The 22,562-nt window shown below is 41.5% G+C and overlaps 1 protein-coding gene across 1 annotated transcript in view; it reads right to left on the bottom strand.

Moving 5' to 3' along the window:
• Positions 1 to 22,562, bottom strand: part of PCCA (propionyl-CoA carboxylase subunit alpha) — a 714,772-nt gene that overhangs the window by 690,440 nt on the left and 1,770 nt on the right. Inside the window, exon 2 of the mRNA XM_029604503.1 lies at positions 22,541 to 22,562. This exon is cut by the window's right edge and continues 30 nt beyond it. Coding sequence (XP_029460363.1) covers positions 22,541 to 22,562 — 22 coding nt within the window. The remainder of the gene's footprint in view (positions 1 to 22,540) is intronic.

Below are 22,562 nucleotides of genomic sequence, written 5' to 3'. Positions count from 1 at the left end.
CACGAGCCCTCAGGTCGTGGGGTCGCACACTAGTGACGCGGTTGGAGCGACTGCCGCTGAGGGAGGCCAGAGCGTGGAGGGTGCCGAATCTCCGTTGTGGCCCAGAGAATGCCTGGATATTTCAGGCAATAAACACCGAGGCCTGTTGCCCCCAGCGTCGACTCCGACCCTGAAGAGGGGAACAGAGGGGAACGACGGAGAAAGGAGCACACCTGGACAGGAAGATATGCCGGCGGGACTATCTCCGGTAACGGAGGTGGGTGAGGTAACTCATAAATCCCGCTTTCGGATGCCAGGTAGGCCAGAGAAAATAACTTGGATGCGATTTGGGACATAATGGCTGCATTGGTGGAATCAATAGGGCAGTATCAAGATAAACTGGAAGGTGTTGAATATAAAGTGGAGGCTTTAGACACTCAGATTCATGAACTGGAGCCAAGACTGGAAACAGTAGAGGCTGCGTTAAGAAAATCTGGTGAATGCAATGTTAAGATGATAAAGGACTTAAATATGGTATCTAGAAGATTGGAACATTTAGAACATTATTCTCGTCATCTAAACCTGAGATTTCTGAATTTCCCGAAAATTGTAGGAGAGCTCCCTTATATCACTCTTAAGAAATACTTCAAAGAGGTTCTGAAATTTCAAGAGGAAGAGTTACCTTCTGTGAATAAAGTATATTATATGCCTGTGTCCACAAGGAATAGAGAGCAGCAACAGCTGGATATGAATAAAGGAAACCTGACACAGTTTCTTGAGGACTCTGCTAGTGAATATTATGAATGTGCCACTCTCATGGTATCTTATAATTGAGAAAGACATAACGGAGATAATGAAAAGATATTTCAGAAATGTTGATATGCATTTTAGAGGAACGCTGATACGGGCGTTCCCAGATTTTGCTCCTGTTACTCAGGAAAGAAGACGAGAATTTCTCGTAATGAGACCGCAAGTGCTTGCATTAGGTTTTTCTTATGTGCTAAAATATCCTTGTAAATGTGTCATAAAATCTCCAAAAGATTGTTATATTTTTTTCTACCCTGAGCAATTAAAATCCTTCCTAAATGCAAGGAGGACAATAGTTACCTCCGGAGTAAAGCCAAATGAAGGATCAAAATAATTAGCAGTCTTTAAACTACGTTAATGCCTAGTTCTTCATAAATATTTTTGTTAAATTCTTCCTAATTACTGCCTCCAGTGTGAGTTTCTTTAAGGGGAATTGGATTATACTTGAGTTTTCATGCAAAAATTTAGAATTTATTTTGTTTAATGTATGTATAATTGCATTTCTTTTCAATAAGCAGTAATGTTTGACTTGCTGTAATGTTTAAAATGAATAAAAATAAAATTAAAAAAAAATAAAAATAAAACTGGAAAATCAGATGACTGGGACAACTACAGACAATCAGATGACTGGGACAACTACAGACCAGTCTCAAACTTTCCTTTCATCTCTAAAGCATTAGAAAAAGCAGTTTTCTCTCAATTTTCTCTCCCTTCCACCTCCGGACGTCGCCGAGAGCCTAGGCCTGTTCAGTCGGCGCCAGGACCCACCGGGGTAAGGCCTAGTAATTCTCTCTCTTACCCCCAGCGGGTCCTACACCGACCACGAGGCAGCTTGAGACGCCCGAACGAGACTGCTCCCTCTTGCTCGCCCCTCCTCCTCGGAGCCGGCCTACCGGAGCTGCCAAATCGAGGCAGCCAATCAAACAAGGCCCCAACTGGGCTTTAAATCGCTCCTTCAGCTAGGCTGCCCCTTTGTGCGCCCCTTCGTGAGCACCGTAGGGCAGCCTCAGGCAGCCCCTTAGGCCCGTTTCCCTACTGGCATCCTTCCCTATCTTCCGCTGGCTTGCTCCATTCTCTCATCTTCCTCCTCATCAATCCAGCCTGGTTCACCCCCCAACCCTATATCTCCACAAAGACCCAAGGATGCACACTTTCCCCATCCCTACCATCAGCCATCATCGCAGAAACCACCTAAAAAATAATACTTTTCCCATTATTCAACAAAAAAGATTGATCCCGATCATGATCTCTCCGCTTAATCAACTTCTGGGCCTCTCTCTTTTTTCTTTAACCCTCTTCAATGCACAATCCCTCATGAAAAAACCCACACATTCTCGACGAATATCTCCTGGAAGCCAAACCGGACATCTGCGCAATAACCGAATCCTGGCTGAAACCTGAGGACACATCGCTAATCAACCAACTCCCGACTCATACCTATGACGTCTTTTCTATCCCTAGACTCAAAAAAAGAGGCGGAGGTCTTCTATTAGCTGCAAAAAAAGAGCTAGGACTAACTCTTCAACATACCAACTCCACCTCTACCCTGGAACTCGCCGTTTTCAAATCTAATCATCTCCAAATCTGTTTAACCTACGCCCCTCCAGGGACTCTAGAATCAGACCCGTCCCCACTTATTGAACGCATAGCCAAATATATCAACACAGATACCCCAGCCTTAGTCTTGGGAGACTTCAATCTTCACGTAGACTCCTCTCCTCTCTCCCCCAACTGCAAAACATTTCTCTCTACGCTTAACTACTTGGGATTCTCTCAAATCATCAACAGCCCCACTCACAAAGCAGGACACACTTTGGACCTTAACTTCTTAAATGACGGCCTCACTCCTTCCTCCACTCCCATTTGCTCACCGGTCCCCTGGTCCGATCACAGGATGATAACCACAGTCCTGAAAATCAATCAGACCACACAGCAAGCTCCACATAAATCTACGGTCCAATTTAGGAAACCATTCAACACGGACGTCCTCAGCTCCCTTCTTTCCAAAGAGCTAGACCATCTGGACTGCTCTGATGCAGTCGCCGCTACTTCCTCCTGGTTCAAGATCACCAATAAAGTAGCTGACCTCACCTGCCCCGTAACCACTAAAGTTTTACAACCCTCCTCAGATAACAAGAAACCCTGGTTCACACCTGAACTGAAAACTCTAAAACAAGAACTTAGAAGCAGAAAACACCTATGGTGAAAAAACCCTTCCTCAATGACTCAGGCATCTTATAAATCCCTCATGCATCGCTACAGGATTTCCATCCTCCGAACAAAGAGAGATTTCTTCGCACAGAAAATCCATCACTTCCTTTTCGACTCCAAAGCTTTATTTTCCTACGTTTCGGCCCTCACCAAACCATCTCCTCCAACTATTCCGGACGAACAAGCTTCGAGCAAAGCCGCAGAGCTCGCCTCTTACTTTGAGAAAAAAATCAACAATCTGATTTCCCTGCTAAACTCTAACAATGGGCTGCCCCCTCCCCCTTACTCCGCTTCTCTACAACATAGCTCGTCTCGACTCTTTTGAGCGCACCTCATCACTAGAGATAGAAACCTTGCTCAAGAAGCACAAACCTTCCTCACACCCATCAGACTCAATTCCGTCAAACCTACTCGTCTCCATTCCCAAAACCATCGCCAAGCCCATTGCGAAAATCGTAAACAGCTCCCTATCACAAGGTCTAGTACCGGATCCTCTAAAACTGGCTATCCTCAAACCTCTATTGAAAAAACCCGATTTGTCACCAGCGGACCCAGCTAACTTCCACCCTATTGCCAACCTGCCATTCATCGCTAAAATCTTGGAAAAAATCGTCAATAAACAACTCGCTGAATATCTGGATGAAAACAATATCCTAACCACATCGCAGTTTGGCTTTCGCAAGACCCTAAATACTGAGTCTCTCCTAATTTCTCTATCTGACACCTGAATCTGGAAAATAAACAACCTTGTCTTCTCGCCCTCCTTGACCTATCAGCCGCCTTCGACACGGTGACCCATTCAATACTCGTGGATCGACTAGCAGATATAGGCATCAAAGGTACCGCACTCAACTGGTTCAAGTCATTCCTTAACAACAGGTTTTACAAGGTTAAAACCAACAACAAGGAATCCCACCCTGTCCACTCTGCCCTAGGAGTCCCTCAAGGTTCCTCTCTCTCCCCAACTCTCTTCAATATTTACCTTCTCCCGCTCTGCCAGCTACTAACAAATCTAAAGCTAACTCACTACATATACGCCGACGACGTGCAAATTCTCATCCCGATTACTGAATCTCTCCCTAAAATCCTCTCCTTTTGGAATAACTGTCTTCAATCAATAAACCACCTTCTCACAAGCTTCAACTTACTCCTTAACGCAAACAAGACTGAACTCCTCATCATCTCCCAGGATGACAACAGCGTATTAACCAACAAACACCTCTCCGCTCAACCAAACTTCTCAGCCCAGGTGAGAAACCTTGGAGTCATCATGGACAACCAGCTCAACCTAAAAAAATTTGTTAATAACATCACAAAAGATTGCTTTTTCAAGTTACAAGTCCTAAAAAGGCTGAGACCCCTACTACATTTCCATGATTACCGCACAGTTCTCCAATCCATTATCTTTTCAAAAATAGACTACTGCAATTCGTTGCTTCTCAGTCTCCTAGCAAACACCATCAAACCCTTGCAGATGTTGCAGAACGCTACGGCTCAGATTCTAACAAAGACCAACAAAAGAGAGCAATTACACCCATCCTGCGGAATCTTCATTGGCTTCCTATCAAATTTAGAATCCAGTACAAAGTCCTAACGACAATACACAAAGCCATCCATAATCTCACTCCGCTATCTCTCAATATCCCTCTTCGTTTACACAATCCAGCCAGACCTATTAGAACTGCCTACAAAGACACTCTCTACGCCCCCCCTGCCAAATCCTCCTTCAGAAAACGAGCACTATCAACGGCTGGATCCCGCAATGGAATGCTCTCCCCCCGGATTTACGACAAGAAAGTTGCACGTCAACCTTCAAAAAAAGACTCAAAACATGGCTGTTTGGTCAAGCCGTCCCATAATCTCTTATGAAACATCTCTCCCTCTCCCACAACCGGACTAGCTTATTCTTCTATTCTAGATGTGCGTGCTCGGATTAAGTCATAACTGCTGGCAATTGTTGTTTTCATGCTGTTATTATTATTTCGTTAATATCTCTTATCACCCTCGGACCTCCTTCCCCACCCCTCCTATCCCTCCTATAATCCCCTTTGTCCACTCATACCCAGTTTCACTTCTGTTTTTCTTTTTCTCTCTCCTAAAGCTTGGTTAGCTCCCTTGTTATGCCTGGATATGTATTAGTTGCCTGCTCGCTGGAAGAGCCTGTTATTTACCTGCATTATTATTCCCAGTTATTTGTTTCCCTGTTCGATGTAATGCATACTTGTATGCAATTCTCGTTCCAATGTAAACCGATTTAATGTGTCACTTTGGTACATGAATGTCGGTATATAAAAGCTCCAAATAAAATAAATAAAAATAAAATTAGAAAATCACCTGGATGACAACAATATTCCATTCCCAAACCAGTTTGGATTTAGAAAAAAACATTCAACAGAAACTCTATTCATATCCCTAACAAACAGCATACTAAAAGGATTTGATCATAATGAATCATATTAACTGGTTCTACTAGACTTAAAAGCAGCATTTGACACTGTGGCCCATCTTCTACTCTGCCGACAACTAAAAAAAATTGGAAATGATGGAAAAGTTCACAAATGGTTCTCCTCCTTCCTTAAGAACAGAACTTTGCAAGTAAAAATACCTTCAACACCACTTCAATCTTCAATTTTCAAATATCAACAAATAACATCCCTCCTTGGCTCGATTTCAGACCTATCTCCATCTTGGAAACAGAAAAAATGCTGAAAAAAATCAACCCTGCACGCCACGAACTAGACACCATTCCCACCCGAGTACTTAAAGAAATTGCTTATCCCTTAGCTCCAACAATTTCAGCAATCATCAACAAATCGCTCGAGGAAGGAGTGCTGCCTCCCAAGTTAAAAATCGCCACCATCACTCCTTTATTTTAAAAAAAAAACCTAAACCCAGACGACCTAAACAATTACCGCCCAATCTCCAACCTACCCTTCTTCGCCAAAATGATAAAGCGGCTTTGAAACAGCTCAACGAACATCTAGATGATAACAAAATTCTCTACCCCTCCCAATTCGGCTTCAGAAAAAACCACAGCACTGAATCCCTCCTTCTTAACCTATCCAATACCATCCTAAGAGGATTTGACATCAAAAAAGGATACCTTCTGATTCTTTTAGACCTCTCTGCAGCCTTTGACACAGTGGATCACAAAATTCTTATCTCCTGTCTAGAATCCATAGGGCTAGCTGGCAAAACTCTTAGTTGGTTTTCATCCTCTCTCAATAACAGACACTTCAAAGTTTCTCACAACAATAGTTCATCGAACCCCATCCTCCTCGAAACAGGTGTGCCACAAGGATCAGCACTTTCACCCATTTTATTCAACATCTACCTTACCCCTCTATGCCATCTCTTATCAAGACTTGACATAACGTATTACATGTATGCCGATGACATACAAATCCTAATTCCAAATTCCTCCTCGATAGAAGATGCTATGTCAAAAGCAGCCTCACACCTGGAGGCAATCAGGAACATGCTAATTCATCTTAAATTATGCTTAAATACAAGCAAAACCGAATGTATGCTAATTGCCAAAAAAATTCCTGGACATAAAACAACTCCACCCTTCCACTTTGACAAGACCCTCATCTATCTTAAAGAGAGCGTTAAAGACCTGGGTTTTTGGTTAGACATTGACCTAAACTACAAAAAACACATCTCCACAAAAATAAAAGAAGGCTTTCACAAACTTCAAATATTAAAACACCTAAAACCACTGCTTCACCCCCATGATTTCAAAACCGTCCTACAAGTCCTCATATTTTCCGGCCTGGATTATTGCAACTCCCTACTGATCGGCCTTCCAAAATCTTCTTTGAGACCCTTGCAGCTTCCTCAGAATGCTGCAGCCAGAGTACTAACAGGCAAAAGAAAAGCGGATCACATCTTACCTGTTCTCAACCAATTACAGTGGCTCCCTATTGATAAAAGAGTAGAATTCAAAGTTCTCTCTACTCTCCACAAAGCAATATACAAAGCCGATTACACTACCTTTAATGACATCATTCACATACATTGCTCTCAACGAACAACAAGAACTACTAAAAAAATTCAACTAGTGATTCCATCACTTCCACAGGCCAAACTTTCCTCCACCAGAAATAGAGCTTTCTCCATTATTGGCCCAAAGCTCTGGAATTCGCTACCTCTCTTCCTCTCCAATCAAGAAAACTTAAAATCCTTCAAAAAAGACCTAAAATCCTGGCTACTCAGCCAATCTTTTAAGGACAGCACTCATTGACTTTTTAAGGACAGCACTACGACTTTAAAGTACTTTTAAAGTTCAATAACATAGCCTGCTATCCTTTAATATCCCCTAAGTCTATCTCCCCTACTTCATGATACAGATGCCCTCTTTATACGATGTTCCCAGATATCTCTGTTCTTCTATTCAGGGTATCTACACTGTGTTATCTTGTTTCGTTCATTCTCCTAGTTATGTCATTTCTCATTATTGTTAATTTTTAAACTTCAAACATCGTTCAATGTAACTGGTTGTTTTGTATGTACACCGGAGTGAAGGCAACCCTGCTATACCTCGGTATATAAAAAATGCTAAATAAATAAATAAATAAATAAAATAAATTAAACAACCAAATATCAAACATATTCACAATAGACACTAGTTCCACAAGGCTCAGCACTCTCGGTAACCCTATTCAACATCTACCTCCTACCAATATGCACGCTCTCAGAAAATCTGAGCATGAAGTTTTTCATATACGGCGATGATTTTCAATCTTACATTCCATTTGATAAAACCTGTGAAAGAACTACAGCAATCTTAACAACATACATGAGATCAATTCAACAAGAACTTTCTCTTCTAAAACTTACACAACACCAATAAAACTGAAATATTCATTGGCTCGTTTGAGCCAATCTCAAAAATCTCAAACAGCCCACCCTCTACCTTGGAATAGCCAACATTACAGCCTCAGATGAAGTCCGTGACCTAGGAATACAGACTGATGAAAACATCAACACGAAAAAACATATAAGCAAAATAATGAAATCTGGGTATTCTAAACTCAGAATCTTACACCGTCTAAAACCATTACTTACCTTCCAAGACTTCCGCACAGTCCTACAAAAATTAATATTTTCAAACCTGGACTATTGCAACTCACTTCTGTTGGGCCTTCCCGCATGCACAATTAAACCACTACAACTTCTCCAAAATGCTTCAGCAAGACTCCTTATAGGAACTAGAAAATGTAATCATATTATCCCTTCTCTAATCGGCCATCACTAGCTTCCAATATAGTTCAGAATCCATTACAAAGTATTATCCCTCATCTTTAATATCATAAACAAGTATGATCCATCTTCTCCAGGAATAACAATAAAAAGCTACAGCCTGCAAAGAGATCTCAGATCTCAAAACAAAAATCTTCTTAGTTCCTTCAAATCTGAACACTCATCTAACCCAAATAAGAGAATGAACAATAGCAGGACCTAAACTATGGAACGATCTCCCCGGATCAATAAGACTGTTAAAGGAAAAAAAGAAATTCAAACAAGAACTTAAAACCTGGCTCTTCAGAAAAGCCTACAAACTAATGTAAAGAAATATCAAACGAGCCAATGAATATTATTTTTCCAGAAATATTAATTCTCAGCACAGCAAATATTTGACTAAAATCTATTCAAAACTGAAACTGTAAATATCAATAGACATTTGGTTTTTGATTATTCAGTAATATTAAAATAGATACAATTACTTTAAATAAGAACCTGTTAATATTATACAATGTAATTGAATGCAATCTATGTGAACCATTGTGATCTTCTGTTGGAACGACGTTATATAAACTCTCTTTCTGCCATTCTGGGTAATTCATCGCTAACCTGGGTACCCACTCCTCGGGGGCCCATCTTCTCTCTTTCAGGTACCTATCTGGGAAACCAGGTACTCACTCCTCGAGGGCCTGTGCTCCCTACTCTGGTGCCTGCAACTGCTTCACTTCTGCCTGTCAGGATCTCCATCAATACAGCTAACTAATAGAACAGAAGAACTGGAAAGAAGAATGTATAAAGAATTTGTATAAAGTTCTCTTTGTTTTCCACAAGGTTTTTGCTTAGTTTGAACTGTTGTGCCACTCTCTGAGTAGCCTGTTCCTATGTACTTCCTATTCTGCGTTTTATAGTTCCTATTCCCCCCCCCCCCACCTACCTGTTTTATGTAATTTCCAACCTTTTTGTTTTTGATGTAAACCGATATGATGTCCCCACTAATATCGGTATAGAAATTTAATTAAATAAATAAATAAATAAATAAATAAGAATGGTTACAGTTGAAGTAAAACAGAAAAACTAATGGACACTGAAAGAATAACTTCAAAAAGATTAGAGACAGTTGAAAATGCATTAAGAGCTCATAATCTCCGTATAATAAGTTTTTCAATAAAACCAAATGCCTAGTGTGTTCTCAGACAATAAAACCAAATGCCTAGTGTGTACTCAACAAATAAGACCAAATGCCTAGTGTGTTCTCAACCAATAAAACCAAATGCCTAGTGTGTTCTCAACCAATAAGACCAAATGCCTAGTGTGTTCTCACCAATAAAACCAAATGCCTAGTGTGTTCTCAGACAATAAAACCAAGTGCCTAGTGTGTTCTCAACCAATAAGACCAAATGCCTAGTGTGTACTCAACAAATAAGACCAAATGCCTAGTGTGTTCTCAACCAATAAAACCAAGTGCCTAGTGTGTTCTCAACCAATAAGACCAAATGTCTAGTGTGTTCTCAGACAATAAAACCAAATGCCTAGTGTGTTCTCAGACAATAAAACCAAGTGCCTAGTGTGTTCTCAACCAATAAAACCAAACACCTAGTGTGTTCTCAACCAATAAAACCAAACGCCTAGTGTGTTCTCAACCAATAAGATCAAATGTCTAGTGTGTACTCAACCAATAAAACCAAATGTCTAGTGTGTACTCAACCAATAAAACCAAATGTCTAGTGTGTACTCAGACAATAAAACCAAATGCCTAGTTTGTTCTCAACCAATAAAACCAAGTGCCTAGTGTGTACTCAACCAATAAGACCAAACGCCTAGTGTGTTCTCAACCAATAAGACCAAATGCCTAGTGTGTTCTCAACCAATAAAACCAAATGCCTAGTGTGTACTCAACCAAGAAGACCAAACGCCTAGTGTGTTCTCAACCAATAAACCCAAATGCCTAGTGTGTTCTCAACCAATAAAACCAAATGCCTAGTGTGTTCTCAGACAACCAGCTTATGATGCTGCGAATGCTGTTTTTCAGGAAAACTAAAAAAAAAAAAAGGTAAAAGGAGGGAACCAAGAGGAAGTCTGGTCAAACATTCCCTCTGCAGCCAATAAGCTGCAGAGGGAGGCAGGAACATTAGCTGGGAGACCAGAATGCAATGCCCACCCTCCCCTGAAGCCCATTGGTAGGAGATTCCACAGCCAGCCAATAAGCTGCAGAGGGAGGCATGAACATTAGCTGGGAGACCAGAATGCAATGCCTACCCTCCCCGGAAGCCCATTGGTAGGAGATTCTACAGCCGGCCAATAGGCTATAGGGGGGAACGAGAGCAGTAGCAAGAAGTCATAATCACTTCCTTTCTGCCTGCCCCCACTGCCCTGCAGCATGGAACTCCCAGCTCCCAATGCACAGGGCATGATGCCTATGACTCACCACATCTCTTGTTTATGCTTTAAAGACATTTTGAGCCTTTTCTGACAAGTTGATATCATTATTTTGTAGAGCCTTTTCAATTGATATGGACTTTGACACATGTGTAGTCAGTTTCCCCCCTTCTGTTAACTTTGTGCTTAACAGTCTTTGGAAAATTACAGCCATGGAAAGCATAGAGGATGTGGGCGAGAGAGAGATTTGGAGGACCAGGTGGGAAGAAAGAGACTGGTGGAAATAGAATATGATAGAGAGAGACTGGTGGGGACAGGGTGGGGGGACTGAGAGAGAGATTCTGGAAGGGATGAGGGATATTCATTGGGAGCCCCAGCTGAAGCTCTTTTGGTAGTGTAAATTCTGGTGTCGTGGCTCTTGGTTCATGAAAGGTTTACCACTCCTGTTCTAGAACAAGAGGTCATTGTGAGCCTCAAAATGGGCAGACTTGGGGAGCAGCTTGTGGTGGTGGTGGGTGGGAGATTGGCACAAGAGAATAAAGCTTTGTGATGCAAAGGCTTGGAGAAGCTGTAGAAGCTTTGTTTATAGGATATTATAAGGTATTTTGGAAATAAAACAGTCCTCTAGGCTAGCGAGTTTCCAGTATTCCAGAGATTATTTTCTTTAAACTAACAGCAAATTACAGGGACTAAGATGTAGCTGTAACAGCGACAGCATCCAAAACATCAGTTAACTAAGATCCCTGCCTCCAGTTTAAGGTCTTACTACTCCACTATTAACCAGAGTGTTGAGGTCCTGCTGGCAAGATCAGATTTCTGGTTTATTCTCATTATGATGTGACCAGGGAACCTGGGCTATGCAGACATGGAATTACAAGTCAGGGAGAGGCTGAGCTCCAATAGTAAAAGAGAGAAAAATAAAACACTGTACAGAGAGGATCAGGGGGCTAAAGATGGATATTTCATAAAATATGCCATAGTGGGTCAGACCAAGGGTCCATTAAATCTTTATCTCCCCTTGCCCTACTCCTCTTACCCTCCCATCCTCTTTTTTTCTCCTTCCCTTTTATCCATGTAAGCCTTCCTTCCCCTTTACCATCTTCCTCTTCATTCTCATCTTCCTCACCTGCACCCCTTTATGGTCTAACCTTCTTTTCATCTGAAAGATTTCTTTCCTCTATCTCTCCTTCCCTATCCACTTTCTCCCAGACACCTTGCCCCCTCCATCATCCCTTTTTTTTTTGTACAATAAAATAAACCAGTTAGCAAGTTATTGTTCAACAAGGTCACTTCAGTGACCCTTCAACTTATCTTCAAGCATCGACGACCCTCTCCCCTTCAAGTTCATTAAGAATTCTGATATTGATCTTCATCCTTTTCTCATCGATATCAATACCAGTTTAGAACTCAGTAAGTTAGCAGCTATTCTCAAGAAAGTTACAGTCTGTCCGGTTCTGAAACAATAAAACTGAACATTCCCGAAAACAATGTGTCTTATCTTGTCCAAAATTATAGAAAAAGTAAGAGAAAGTAAGTAATTTAAAAATAACGTTCAGAACAAAATAAAGATAATCAGGGTTAGATTAAACTTCATAGGCTCTTTCAAAGAGCCAAGTTGTGAGGCTTTTCCTAAAAATATTGAATTCTTTCTCAATGCATAAAAACAGGATGAGTATTCCAAAAGCTTGGAGCTAACTGGGAAAGACACCTCTTATATGCGGCAGATGGATTTCTCTAGGAGAGGGAAGTCAAAATAATGCCAGTTGCGATGAACGTGATAACCTTGCACTAAAAGACACACTAAGGAATGAAAAGCAGATTTTGTTGTGGTATTCTGAAGAATTTGGATTTTATGAATGAGAGCAGGCTATAACACATGGAATTACAATGGTCTAAATGACTTAAGATTAGGGATATTAGGCATTTGAGGTCATGTACTCCCAAGCATGATTTGAGCCTGCAAATTAACCCAAAACATATTAAAAGATCTTTATACTAAAGAAGATATGTGAGGAGCAATGAGTTACCTAACTTAATTCCTAATAAAGTATCACTATTTTTTAACTAAATAGGACCTCCCATCATCTGGGAAGGAAGTGAATTTAAAACACCATTTCTAGCAAACCAAATGACATCTAGTTTTCTGGGTTTACCTTTATCTATTTCTCCTCTATCAATCCCTTCCCCTTCCATGCAGCCCTCATCCCTTTAGGTGGTGAAGGAGAGTAAGGTGAGTAGAGACATTATTGATAAATATATATTAATAATGTATCTAAATGGCATATAACATTTAATGTGGACAAGAGCAAAGTTATGCATAGAGGGAAGAATAATCCAAACTACAGGCATACTCTGCTGGGTCCCACATTAGGCGTCACAATTAAATGGTAGAATTTGTTGCCAGAGGATGTGGTGGAAGCAGTTAGCATAGCTGGGTTCAAGAAGGGCTTGGAGAAGTTCCTGGAGAAAAAGCTAAAATAGCCTCTTTTACCTCCCCTTTTAACCACGCTAGTAATCATTTTGCCTTCCTTCCCTCTTTCTTAATGTGTGGAATACATCTGGATTGTGCTTCTAGGATGGTCATTTTTAACAATGTCCACGCCTCTTGGACATTTTGGGGCTTCACCCTGGACCGCGGGCTTCCAGGGTGAAGCTCCAGTCAGCCCTTGCACCATCTCCTGACCTCTCAAAGGTCCACTTAAGTCCCAGTGGTCTGGGTCCCTACGGGCTCCTCCTGGGGGGGACTTCCAGTGGTGAAGACACAGCGTCTCATCCCGTCTCTTCATCGGCTCTGCGCTCGCCTCAGTCTCCAGTGCCAAGGGTCAGTTGGTCCTGTCGCCTGCTCTGCCTCGCCACTCGACGAGAGAACCTACGGACCCTCCGAAAGGTATACCATCCTCTCGTCGGCCAAGGGTCCACAAGTCTGAGCATAACATTAAGACTTACCTCTTCCAAAGATTATGCCCAAAAAAAAATAAATCCATAAAGAGATCAGATGTTGAAGAAGACTTACCCAAGTGATAAAATAATCTCAGTATACTGGCAGTTCAAGTTATCCGGGTTTGTATAGATACTTCGTCAATGAAGACCTGCAATTCTTTGCCATGCTGGGTCAGACCAAGGGTCCATCAAGCCCAGCATCCTGTCTCTAACAGAGGCCAAACCAGGCCACAAGACCTGGCAATTACTCAAACACCAAGAAGATCCCATGCTACTGATGCAATTAATAGCAGTGGCTATTCCCTAAGTAAACTTGATTAATAGCAGTTAATGGACTTCTCCTCCAAGAACTTATCCAAACCTTTTTTTGAACCCAGCTACACTAACTGCACTAATCACATCCTCTGGCAACAAAGTCCAGAGTTTAATTGTGCGCCATGCAATACCCAAATTAGGGGGTCATGCTAGGAAGGAGGCGCTAGGGTTGCTTGTGCTACCTTAGTGCCTCCTTGCTAACGCGACCCAGCCACGGCAGCCAGTTATGAAGACTGGCGCGGTAAACTCGACGTTGGTTTTCATAACCGGCCATCTGCCAGCAATGAAAATGGCTGAAAATTTACCCCAAAATGTCCAAGAGGCTGCCGAGCAGCCATTTTCATTGCTGGCAGATGGCCGGTTATGAAAACCCAACGTCGAGTTTACCTCGTCAGTCTTCATAACTGGCTGCCGTGGCTGGGTCATGTTAGCAAGGAGGCACTAAGGTAGCGCAAGCGACCTTAGCGCCTTCTTCCTAGCACGAACCCCTAATTTGGGTATTGCATGGTGCCCAATTAAGCTCTGGAATTTGTTGCCAGAGGATGTGATTAGTCCAGTTAATGTAGCTAATTAATCAATTAAGTCCATTGGACACCGAGTTTATCGGCAGCCATTTTCATTATTGGCAGACGGCCGGTTATGAAAACCGACGCAGAGTTTACTGGCGTCAGTCTTCATAACTCGGCGGTCTGCCAAGTTATTTTTTTTTTATTTTTTACTTAAGAAGTACAGAAAAGCATTTTTTTCTGCTTTTCTATACTTCTTTTACATGCGCTCAATGCCTGCTCCAGGCAGGAGTTAATAGCTGAGCGATAAATGTGCGTCTGAGACGCACATTTCTTTTATTGCATGCGGAGTGAATGAGTAATAGCCTCATTCATATGCATTTGCATGTGATGAGCCATATTGCATTCACTCCGTGCCTGATGTGGGTTAAATAGGCGCTAATCCCCCTTTTGCATTAGGGGGTGAATTAGCGTCTATTTAACCCGCGTCGGAGTGCGGGTTATACAGTGCACTCGGCTGAGCGCACTGTATTGCATTGGCCCCATTGAGTGCACTCAATTTCAAAGTCCTTAGTGAATCACAAGATTCCAAAAAAGTAATTATGTCTATATCTGTACGTCACAGAACAGGAGCGGTGTATGGCTTTTCTAGAGGACAGATTCACAGCCTGGACTCCAGTTTCCTCTTACACAGCTTTATTCATGACATATAAAATACTTTCAAGACTGCTTACCTTGTAATACTTCAGAAAGTCGGTTATGTTATAAGAGCTGCCGCCTTCTTCTCCCTGCGGCCTGTATTCCTGTCCAGAGGGGACTCTCTACCCAAAATGCCCCGTGTTAAGGTGGACCAGGCCCAGACTGCTAGAACTGGCCCATTAAGTTGTTCTGTTTCTATAGGGCACTCTGCCACACTGTACAACCCTCACAGACCAAGAATGTGATTTTGGTTAAATGAATCCTCCATATTGTGCTGCAACTGATCCATATTTATGAGTTTAAGTTCTGCCAGCTCAGATTTTTCAGTCAAGCTGTATTCCTGTGCTTGAGGTTGCTCATAATGCTCCTGAAATTGATGAAATTGTGTACTAAGATCATTTAAATCCTTTAATCTTTCAAATATTATCATGGTTAATTCTAATTAGATCATTCATCCTGTGTAGCTCCTCTAACATAGAATCAAAGTTACTACATAGTTCCCAAGCCAATGCTATTTTCTCAGGGGTGGAAGGATCCTACTTTGAGCCTTTATTGGCAATATTAAGAGAAAAAGCAGCTTCTGATTTACTGTTCTTGGTGCTAGATATCTTGCCATTTCAAAATTAAGATCAAATGAAAAATAAAACAAAATTCAGTCAACTAGAGCCTTGTTCTTCCAATATTTCAGAAGCAGGTTCTCTAAATGGCCATCTTTTATGTTGCTCACTAGTGCCCCCATGAAAATATATTTAACTTAATAGCTAATGAGCTGTTGTGATGCAAAATTATGCATTAACTATTAGCACTTAGGAAAACCACATGCAAAATTTGCTTCGCAAAGCCTATTTAGAAAAACTTTCACCTATACCAATAAGGCATAGTTAAAAGATTTTGCTAAATATCCTGCAGAAAAGCTATGCATGTCATTTTTCTATCAGGTTTATTTGCATATAATTCCTGGTAAAAAGAAAAAAAAAAGCATATTCTATTTTACAAATACAGTGTGAGATTTAACTCCCCTTAGTAAATCAGCCTGTATTTGTATATCTTGGCAGTAGGTGCACTACTGAAAATTTACCCCAAAATGTCCAAGAGGCGTGGACATTGTTAAAAATTACCATCCTAGAAGCACAGTCCAGATGTATTCCACACATTAAGAAAGAGGGAAGGAAGGCAAAATGATTACTAGCGTGGTTAAAAGGTGAGGTAAAAGAGGCTATTTTAGCCAAAATATCTTCATTCAACAATTGGAAGAAGGATCCAACAGAAGAAAATAGGATAATGCATAAGTGTTGGCAAGTTAAACGTAAGACATTGATAAGACAGGCTAAGAGAGAATTTGAAAAGAAGTTGGACGTAGAGGCAAAAATTCACAATAAAAACTTTTTTAAATATCCGAAGCAGAAAGCCTGTGAGGGAGTCAGTTGAACCATTAGATGATCGAGGGGTTAAAGGGGCATTTAGAGAAGATAAGGCCATCGTGGAAAGATTAAATGATTTCTTTGCTTCGGTGTTTACTGAAGAGGATGTTGGGGAGGTACCCGTAATGGAGAAGGTTTTCATGGGCAATGATTCAGATGGATTGAACCAAATCACGGTAGACCTAGAAGATCTGGTAGGCCTGATTGACAGACTGAAGAGTAGTAAATCACCTGGACCAAATGGTATACACCCCAGAGTTCTGAAGGAACTAAAAAATGAAATTTCAGACCTATTAGTAAAAATTTGTAACCTATCATTAAAATCATCCATTGTACCTGAAGACTGGAGGATAGCTAATGTAACCCCAATATTTAAAGAGGGCTCCAAGGGCGATCTGGGAAACTACAGACCGGTTAGCCTGAATTCAGTGCCAGGAAAAATAGTGGAAAGTATTCTAAAGATCAAAATCACAGAACATATAGAAAGACATGGTTTAATGGAACAAAGTCAGCATGGCTTTACCCAGGGCAAGTCTTGCCTCACAAATCTGCTTCACTTTTTTGAAGGGGTTAATAAACATGTAGATAAAGGTGAACCGGTAGATGTAGTTTATTTGGATTTTCAGAAGGCATTTGACAAAGTTCCTCATGAGAGGCTTCTAGGAAAATTAAAAAGTCATGGGATAGGTGGTGATGTCCTTTCGTGGATTATAAACTGGTTAAAAGACAGGAAACAGAGAGTAGGATTAAATGGTCAATTTTCTCAGTGGAGAGGGGTGGATAGTGGAGTGCCTCAGGGATCTGTATTGGGACCCGTGCTTTTCAATATATTTATAAATGATCTGGAAAGGAATACGACGAGTGAGGTAATCAAATTTGCAGATGATACAAAATTATTCAGAGAAGTTAAATCACAAGCGGATTGTGATAACATTCAGGAGGACCTTGTGAGACTGGAAAATTGGGCATCCAAATGGCAGGTGAAATTTATTGTGGATAAGTACAAGGTTATGCATATAGGGAAAATTAACCCATGCAATAGTTACACGATGTTAGGTTCCATATTAGGAGCTACCACCCAGGAAACAGATCTAGGCATAATAGTGGATAATACATTGAAATCGTCGGTTCAGTGTGCTGTGGCAGACAAAAAAGCAAACAGAATGTTAGGAATTATTAGGAAATGAATGATGAATAAAACAGAAAATGTCATAATGCCTCTGTATTGCTCCATGGTGAGACCGCACCTTGAATACTGTGTACAATTCTGGTCGCCGCATCTCACAAAAGATATAGTAGCGATGGAGAAGGCACAGAAAAGGGTGACCAAAATGATATAGGGGATGGAACAGCTTCCCTATGAGGAAAGTCTAAAGAGACGGCTGAGGGGGGATATGATAGAGGTGATTAAAAGCATGAGAGGTCTAGAATGGGTAAATGTGAATCAGTTATTTACTCTTTTGGATAATAGAAAGACTAGGGGGCACTCCATGAAGTTAGCATGTAGCACATTTAAAACTAATCAGAGAAAGTTCTTTTTCACTCAATGCACAATAAAGCTCTGGAATTTGTTGCCAGAGGATGTGGTTAGTGCAGTTAGTATAGCTGTGTTTAAAAAAGGTTTGGATAAGTTCTTGGAGGAGAAGTCCATTACCTGTTATTAATCAAGTTGACTTAGAAAATAGCCACTGCTATTACTAGCAACAGTAACATTGGATAGACTTAGTTTTTGGGTACTTGCCAGGTTCTGTTATGAACCGGAGAGTGGACCCTTGTTCTGAGGTAGAGTCTGCGCTGCCGAGAAGGAAGAAAACCCTCGTCGGTCTCTACCGTCAGATGGTGAGGCCTGTTGAAGATGTTGAGAGGACGACTTCACCCTGGAAGCTCGTGATCCCCCCAGGAGGAGCCCGTAGGGACATGGCCACTGGGACTTAGGCGACTCCCTGAAGAATGAAGATGGTCTGGATGCAGGCGCCTCCTGCAGGTCGTGGGTTCCAGATGGCTGGCACCTCCAGCAGGTCATGAGAAGTCTGGGAGTATAGCAGAAGAATAGTCCTAATCCAGTCCAAGGGTCGAAGTCCAGAGGAGTGTCGAAAGCCAGTCCAGAAGCAGACGGGAGAATGGTCCGAAGCCGATCCAGGAGCAGAGAAGGAGAAGGGTCCAGAGCCAGTCCAAGTCGATACCAGAATACGCCACCACCAGTCCGAAGGTCAGGAACCAGAGAATCAATCCAACAAGGAGAAGAACAGGAACGGAGCAAGGAGAAGATCCAGAACAGCAAACCAGGAACCAAGCACAGAGCCTCAATACCAAGGCAAGGTCTGGATGTCAGACCTTGCCTTAAATACAGGAACCAGGAGGTGGAGTCTCAGGAGGAGCCATGACAATATCCGGTCATGGCTCCTTTAAATCTTGCTGCAGCCGCGCGGCCCCTAGGGGCTGAGGGGGAGGAGCCGGACTGCCGAGAATCAAGCAGCCGGGCGAGACAGCGGCAGCCACCGTGAAGAAAGTAAAGTAGGTTCGCCTACCACCGCGGGAGCCTCCAGTGCCCCTGGTGAGTAGGCTACTTTTGAGAACGCCAACCTGACTCTGGCCCGCCACGACCGGCGGCCATGACACCCGGTCGCGGGGCGCCACGGCCGGGGTTCCTAACAGGTTCTTATGGCCTGGATTGGCCACTGTTGGAAACAGGATACTGGGCTTGATGGACCCTTGGTCTGACCCAGTATGGCATTTTCTTATGTTCTTATATTTATAATAGTATACATTTAATATTTTCAACATGCAAGGTGAAGCAGGTTGTCTAGTGGAGTTGTTCTCTGTCTACATATCAGGACCTACCTATCCAGCCAGGTTTTCAGGATATCTGGACTGTAGTTGCTTAAGGCATGGGTGCTCTATTTCAAAGTCAGATGCTTTAGCACCTAATGGTAGTGCTGCTGTGCACTGAGGTGCTATATTTAGTATCTCAGCAATTTATAGGGGAAAGGTGCACTAAATGTAAGGAACTGGCACGCAAGTGTAGTGGTAAAAATAGCATCAGAATCATTGCAGACTAGAGATCAGTGCAAAAATAGGATGGTCCCCATGAATGTCTAGAAAGATCAGAAACTTACAAACTTGTTCCAAGTAGACATGGCAAATCTGAAACTTTGGAATTAAAACAAACAACCCTCTTTTTTCAAAGTTGAAGACAAATTAAAAAATGTAACAGTTTGCCTCTGCAGAGCAGAACCGGAGTTAGGCAGCTGCAAGTTGAGCAGTAAACCTGCTTATGGAGCCTGGTTTCTGGGTAAACCTTGGTTTTAATATTAAAGTCAGGGCAAGCTGCAAAATGGTAGTTTATTCCCAGCACTAACAGTGTTAGCACTGGGTTGTAAATTGCCAAGCTTCATTAGCACTAATGAGTTATAAATTAGCCCCATATGTGCATACAGTGGAGGCAGTGTATTCAAATATATCTTATGAATATTCATTATAGCCTAAAAATACAGATTGGCTGGTTGGGTCCCAATGATTGGCACAGAAACTACTGGTCTAGTAGCTACACTATAAGACTGGGATTCAGAAGAATTCGGATCAAAACTCGCTTCTCACGCTGACACTGGTGTCCGTGACCTCGAGCACTGCCTCTGAAAATTAATGAGGAGCTTATTTACCAAAACGGGTTCATACAATACAGCGCGCTCAGCTGGGCGCACTGTTTAACCCGCGGTTCGACCCTCCGCGAAACGAATAGTGCTCATCGCATGCAAATGCATGTTCATGAGGCTATTCGCTATTCTCCCTCCCCCCCGAAAAAAAAATATGCACCCGATCCACACATTTTTACGCTCAGAAATTAACACCTGCCCAGAGCAAGCACTAATTTCTGTGCAGCCTATAGAAGTGTACAGAAAAACAGAAAATACTGCTTTTCTGTACGTCCTCAGACTTAATATCCTGGCGATATTAAGTCTGAGGAACAAAAAGGTTTAAGAAGAAAAAAAAAAAAAAAAAGTGTGCCGGCGGTCAAGTTAGGAAAAGGGAGGCTCAATCAATGAGCATGCGTTTTCCTAACCCGCTGACAGCCCCCTCTCCTGGGTGCCCACTGCCAAGGACGCGCCAGGAGCGCACATTTGTCTCTAGCGGCAGCGCCACCCCTCATTTAAATATTTGTATTGCATGCCCAGGAGAGGTGGCCGGGCGCGCGTTAGGAAAGCAGGCGCTCAACACTGAGCACCCATTTTCCAGGCGGCTTTATTGTATCGGCAGACGGGTCCCGTTAATCCCAGTGGGGCCTATTTACTAATCATGCACATTGGTAAATAAATAGGTCCTTTCCGTTGTAAGCTCTCTGGGGCAGTGACTCATTGTATCCGTATTTAATGTGCTGTCTGCCAAAGTTTAATTGAATGTTTGATTCATATTCTGTTTTTGATGAGTTGTCAGCCACATCAAAATAGAGTACATTCAGGTACTGTAGGTATTTCCCTGTCACCAGAGGGCTTACAAATTTAAGGGTCTGATTTACTAAGGTTGACTGTGGGAAAAATACTTAGTAAATGAGACCCTACAAGGTCACATATAGTTTTGATCAATGTTTGTTTGTTTTTTGTTTTGTTTTTTTTTTGCAATATAGCAAAGATATTTAAATCCTAATACACATATTTCATGTTTTAATATACTTAGCCTTATTTAAAACGTATTTTCCCATTCTGTGTTATGGAGAAACATCTTTATTTAATAATGCTTACCGAGAGGTGCTACCTATAGCGTACCCTATGGAAGGGCTGGCAAACAAGGCGTATTTATAGTACCTAAAAGCTTCTCTGCATTGCTGCATCAGAAGGCTCTGGTTTGTAGGGCAGTAGCCATCTCTGTCCTCTCTCATTCAGCCAAATAATGGAAAAAGAAGTTCCGAACACAAGAGGAAAGAGAACGACAGAATTATACCCATTGCTAGTAAAATCATCTTAAATCAAGAGAGCACTACTTGAACTTGAGTTCTCATTGTTTCAGTGAATCCTCGATGTTTTTAATTAAACACAGCTACCCTTTCTATCAGAACACCGCATAAAGGGTTTAGATTTCTACTTTTGTTGAGGCAGCTGGCGTTTGTTGGCTGCTGTGTTTGAGTAACAGACTGTTCAATGCAAGCGAGAAATAGCCCAATGCACTCTTAATAGATCTGTATTAACAATGCACCTTGAAAAGGAATACATTGATACAAACCTATTAAAATAGCATCCATCAGGTCTAGCAAAATGCATTTGTATTATAGGTATTTATATGCTTGAAATGCACTTCTTGGCACAATGGCCACACATTCAACTACCCTCTCAAGAACTGGACAGCAGCGTTAGAACAGACCGGTCAGATAATACCAGATAAGGGCCACAAAACAGAGTCAATCGGTTCATAATAGTTGTTTTATATTTGTAGATGAGATATATAAGCAATGCATTAGGAAACTGTAACAACTAGTATAGGAATTGGAGAAATAAGCTAACATCTAGAGTTCAAGATCTAGACCTTTTGGCATGAACAATAATTATTGCAAGATCTTTAGAAAAATAGCCAAGAATATCGTGAATAGTTTTGATTGTCTAATTTGTATAAAGTATAACATTCTGATAACTGAAGCAGAAGCATTGAATAATTATCAATTAACTGTATGATGTCTTAGCTACCACCTTTACTTTAACTTAAAAAAAAATCGTTTTTTTAAGTAGACTTTTTTTTTTTAGATCAGATACACCAACTTTTAAAATAGTAAAAAAAAAACGTATGCAATCACAGATCTTAAATCTGTCAATACAGAAATCACCTATTTGAGGAACATATTGATTTCATGTACCTACTGTACTTAACACCAAAATATGCAGAAAAGATTTCCAACATTAAAATGAAAATGTCCAAATTATGAGTCAGATGCACTAAAGGAATTTTCTCATCTTGTGCTTATAGAAAAATAGAGCCGCATATGTGACTAGACCCTGAATATGTAGAATAAGAGCTGGACTGTTTTGCACCATGAAATACAGAATATGCTATTACCTTTTCTACAGCTGTCAATATT

The sequence above is a fragment of the Rhinatrema bivittatum genome, chromosome 5, assembly GCF_901001135.1.
Source record: "Rhinatrema bivittatum chromosome 5, aRhiBiv1.1, whole genome shotgun sequence".
NCBI classification, from domain to species: Eukaryota; Metazoa; Chordata; class Amphibia; order Gymnophiona; family Rhinatrematidae; genus Rhinatrema; species Rhinatrema bivittatum.
The sequence above is the reverse complement of the archived record's forward strand: the minus strand, read 5'-3'. Positions and strand labels throughout refer to the sequence as shown.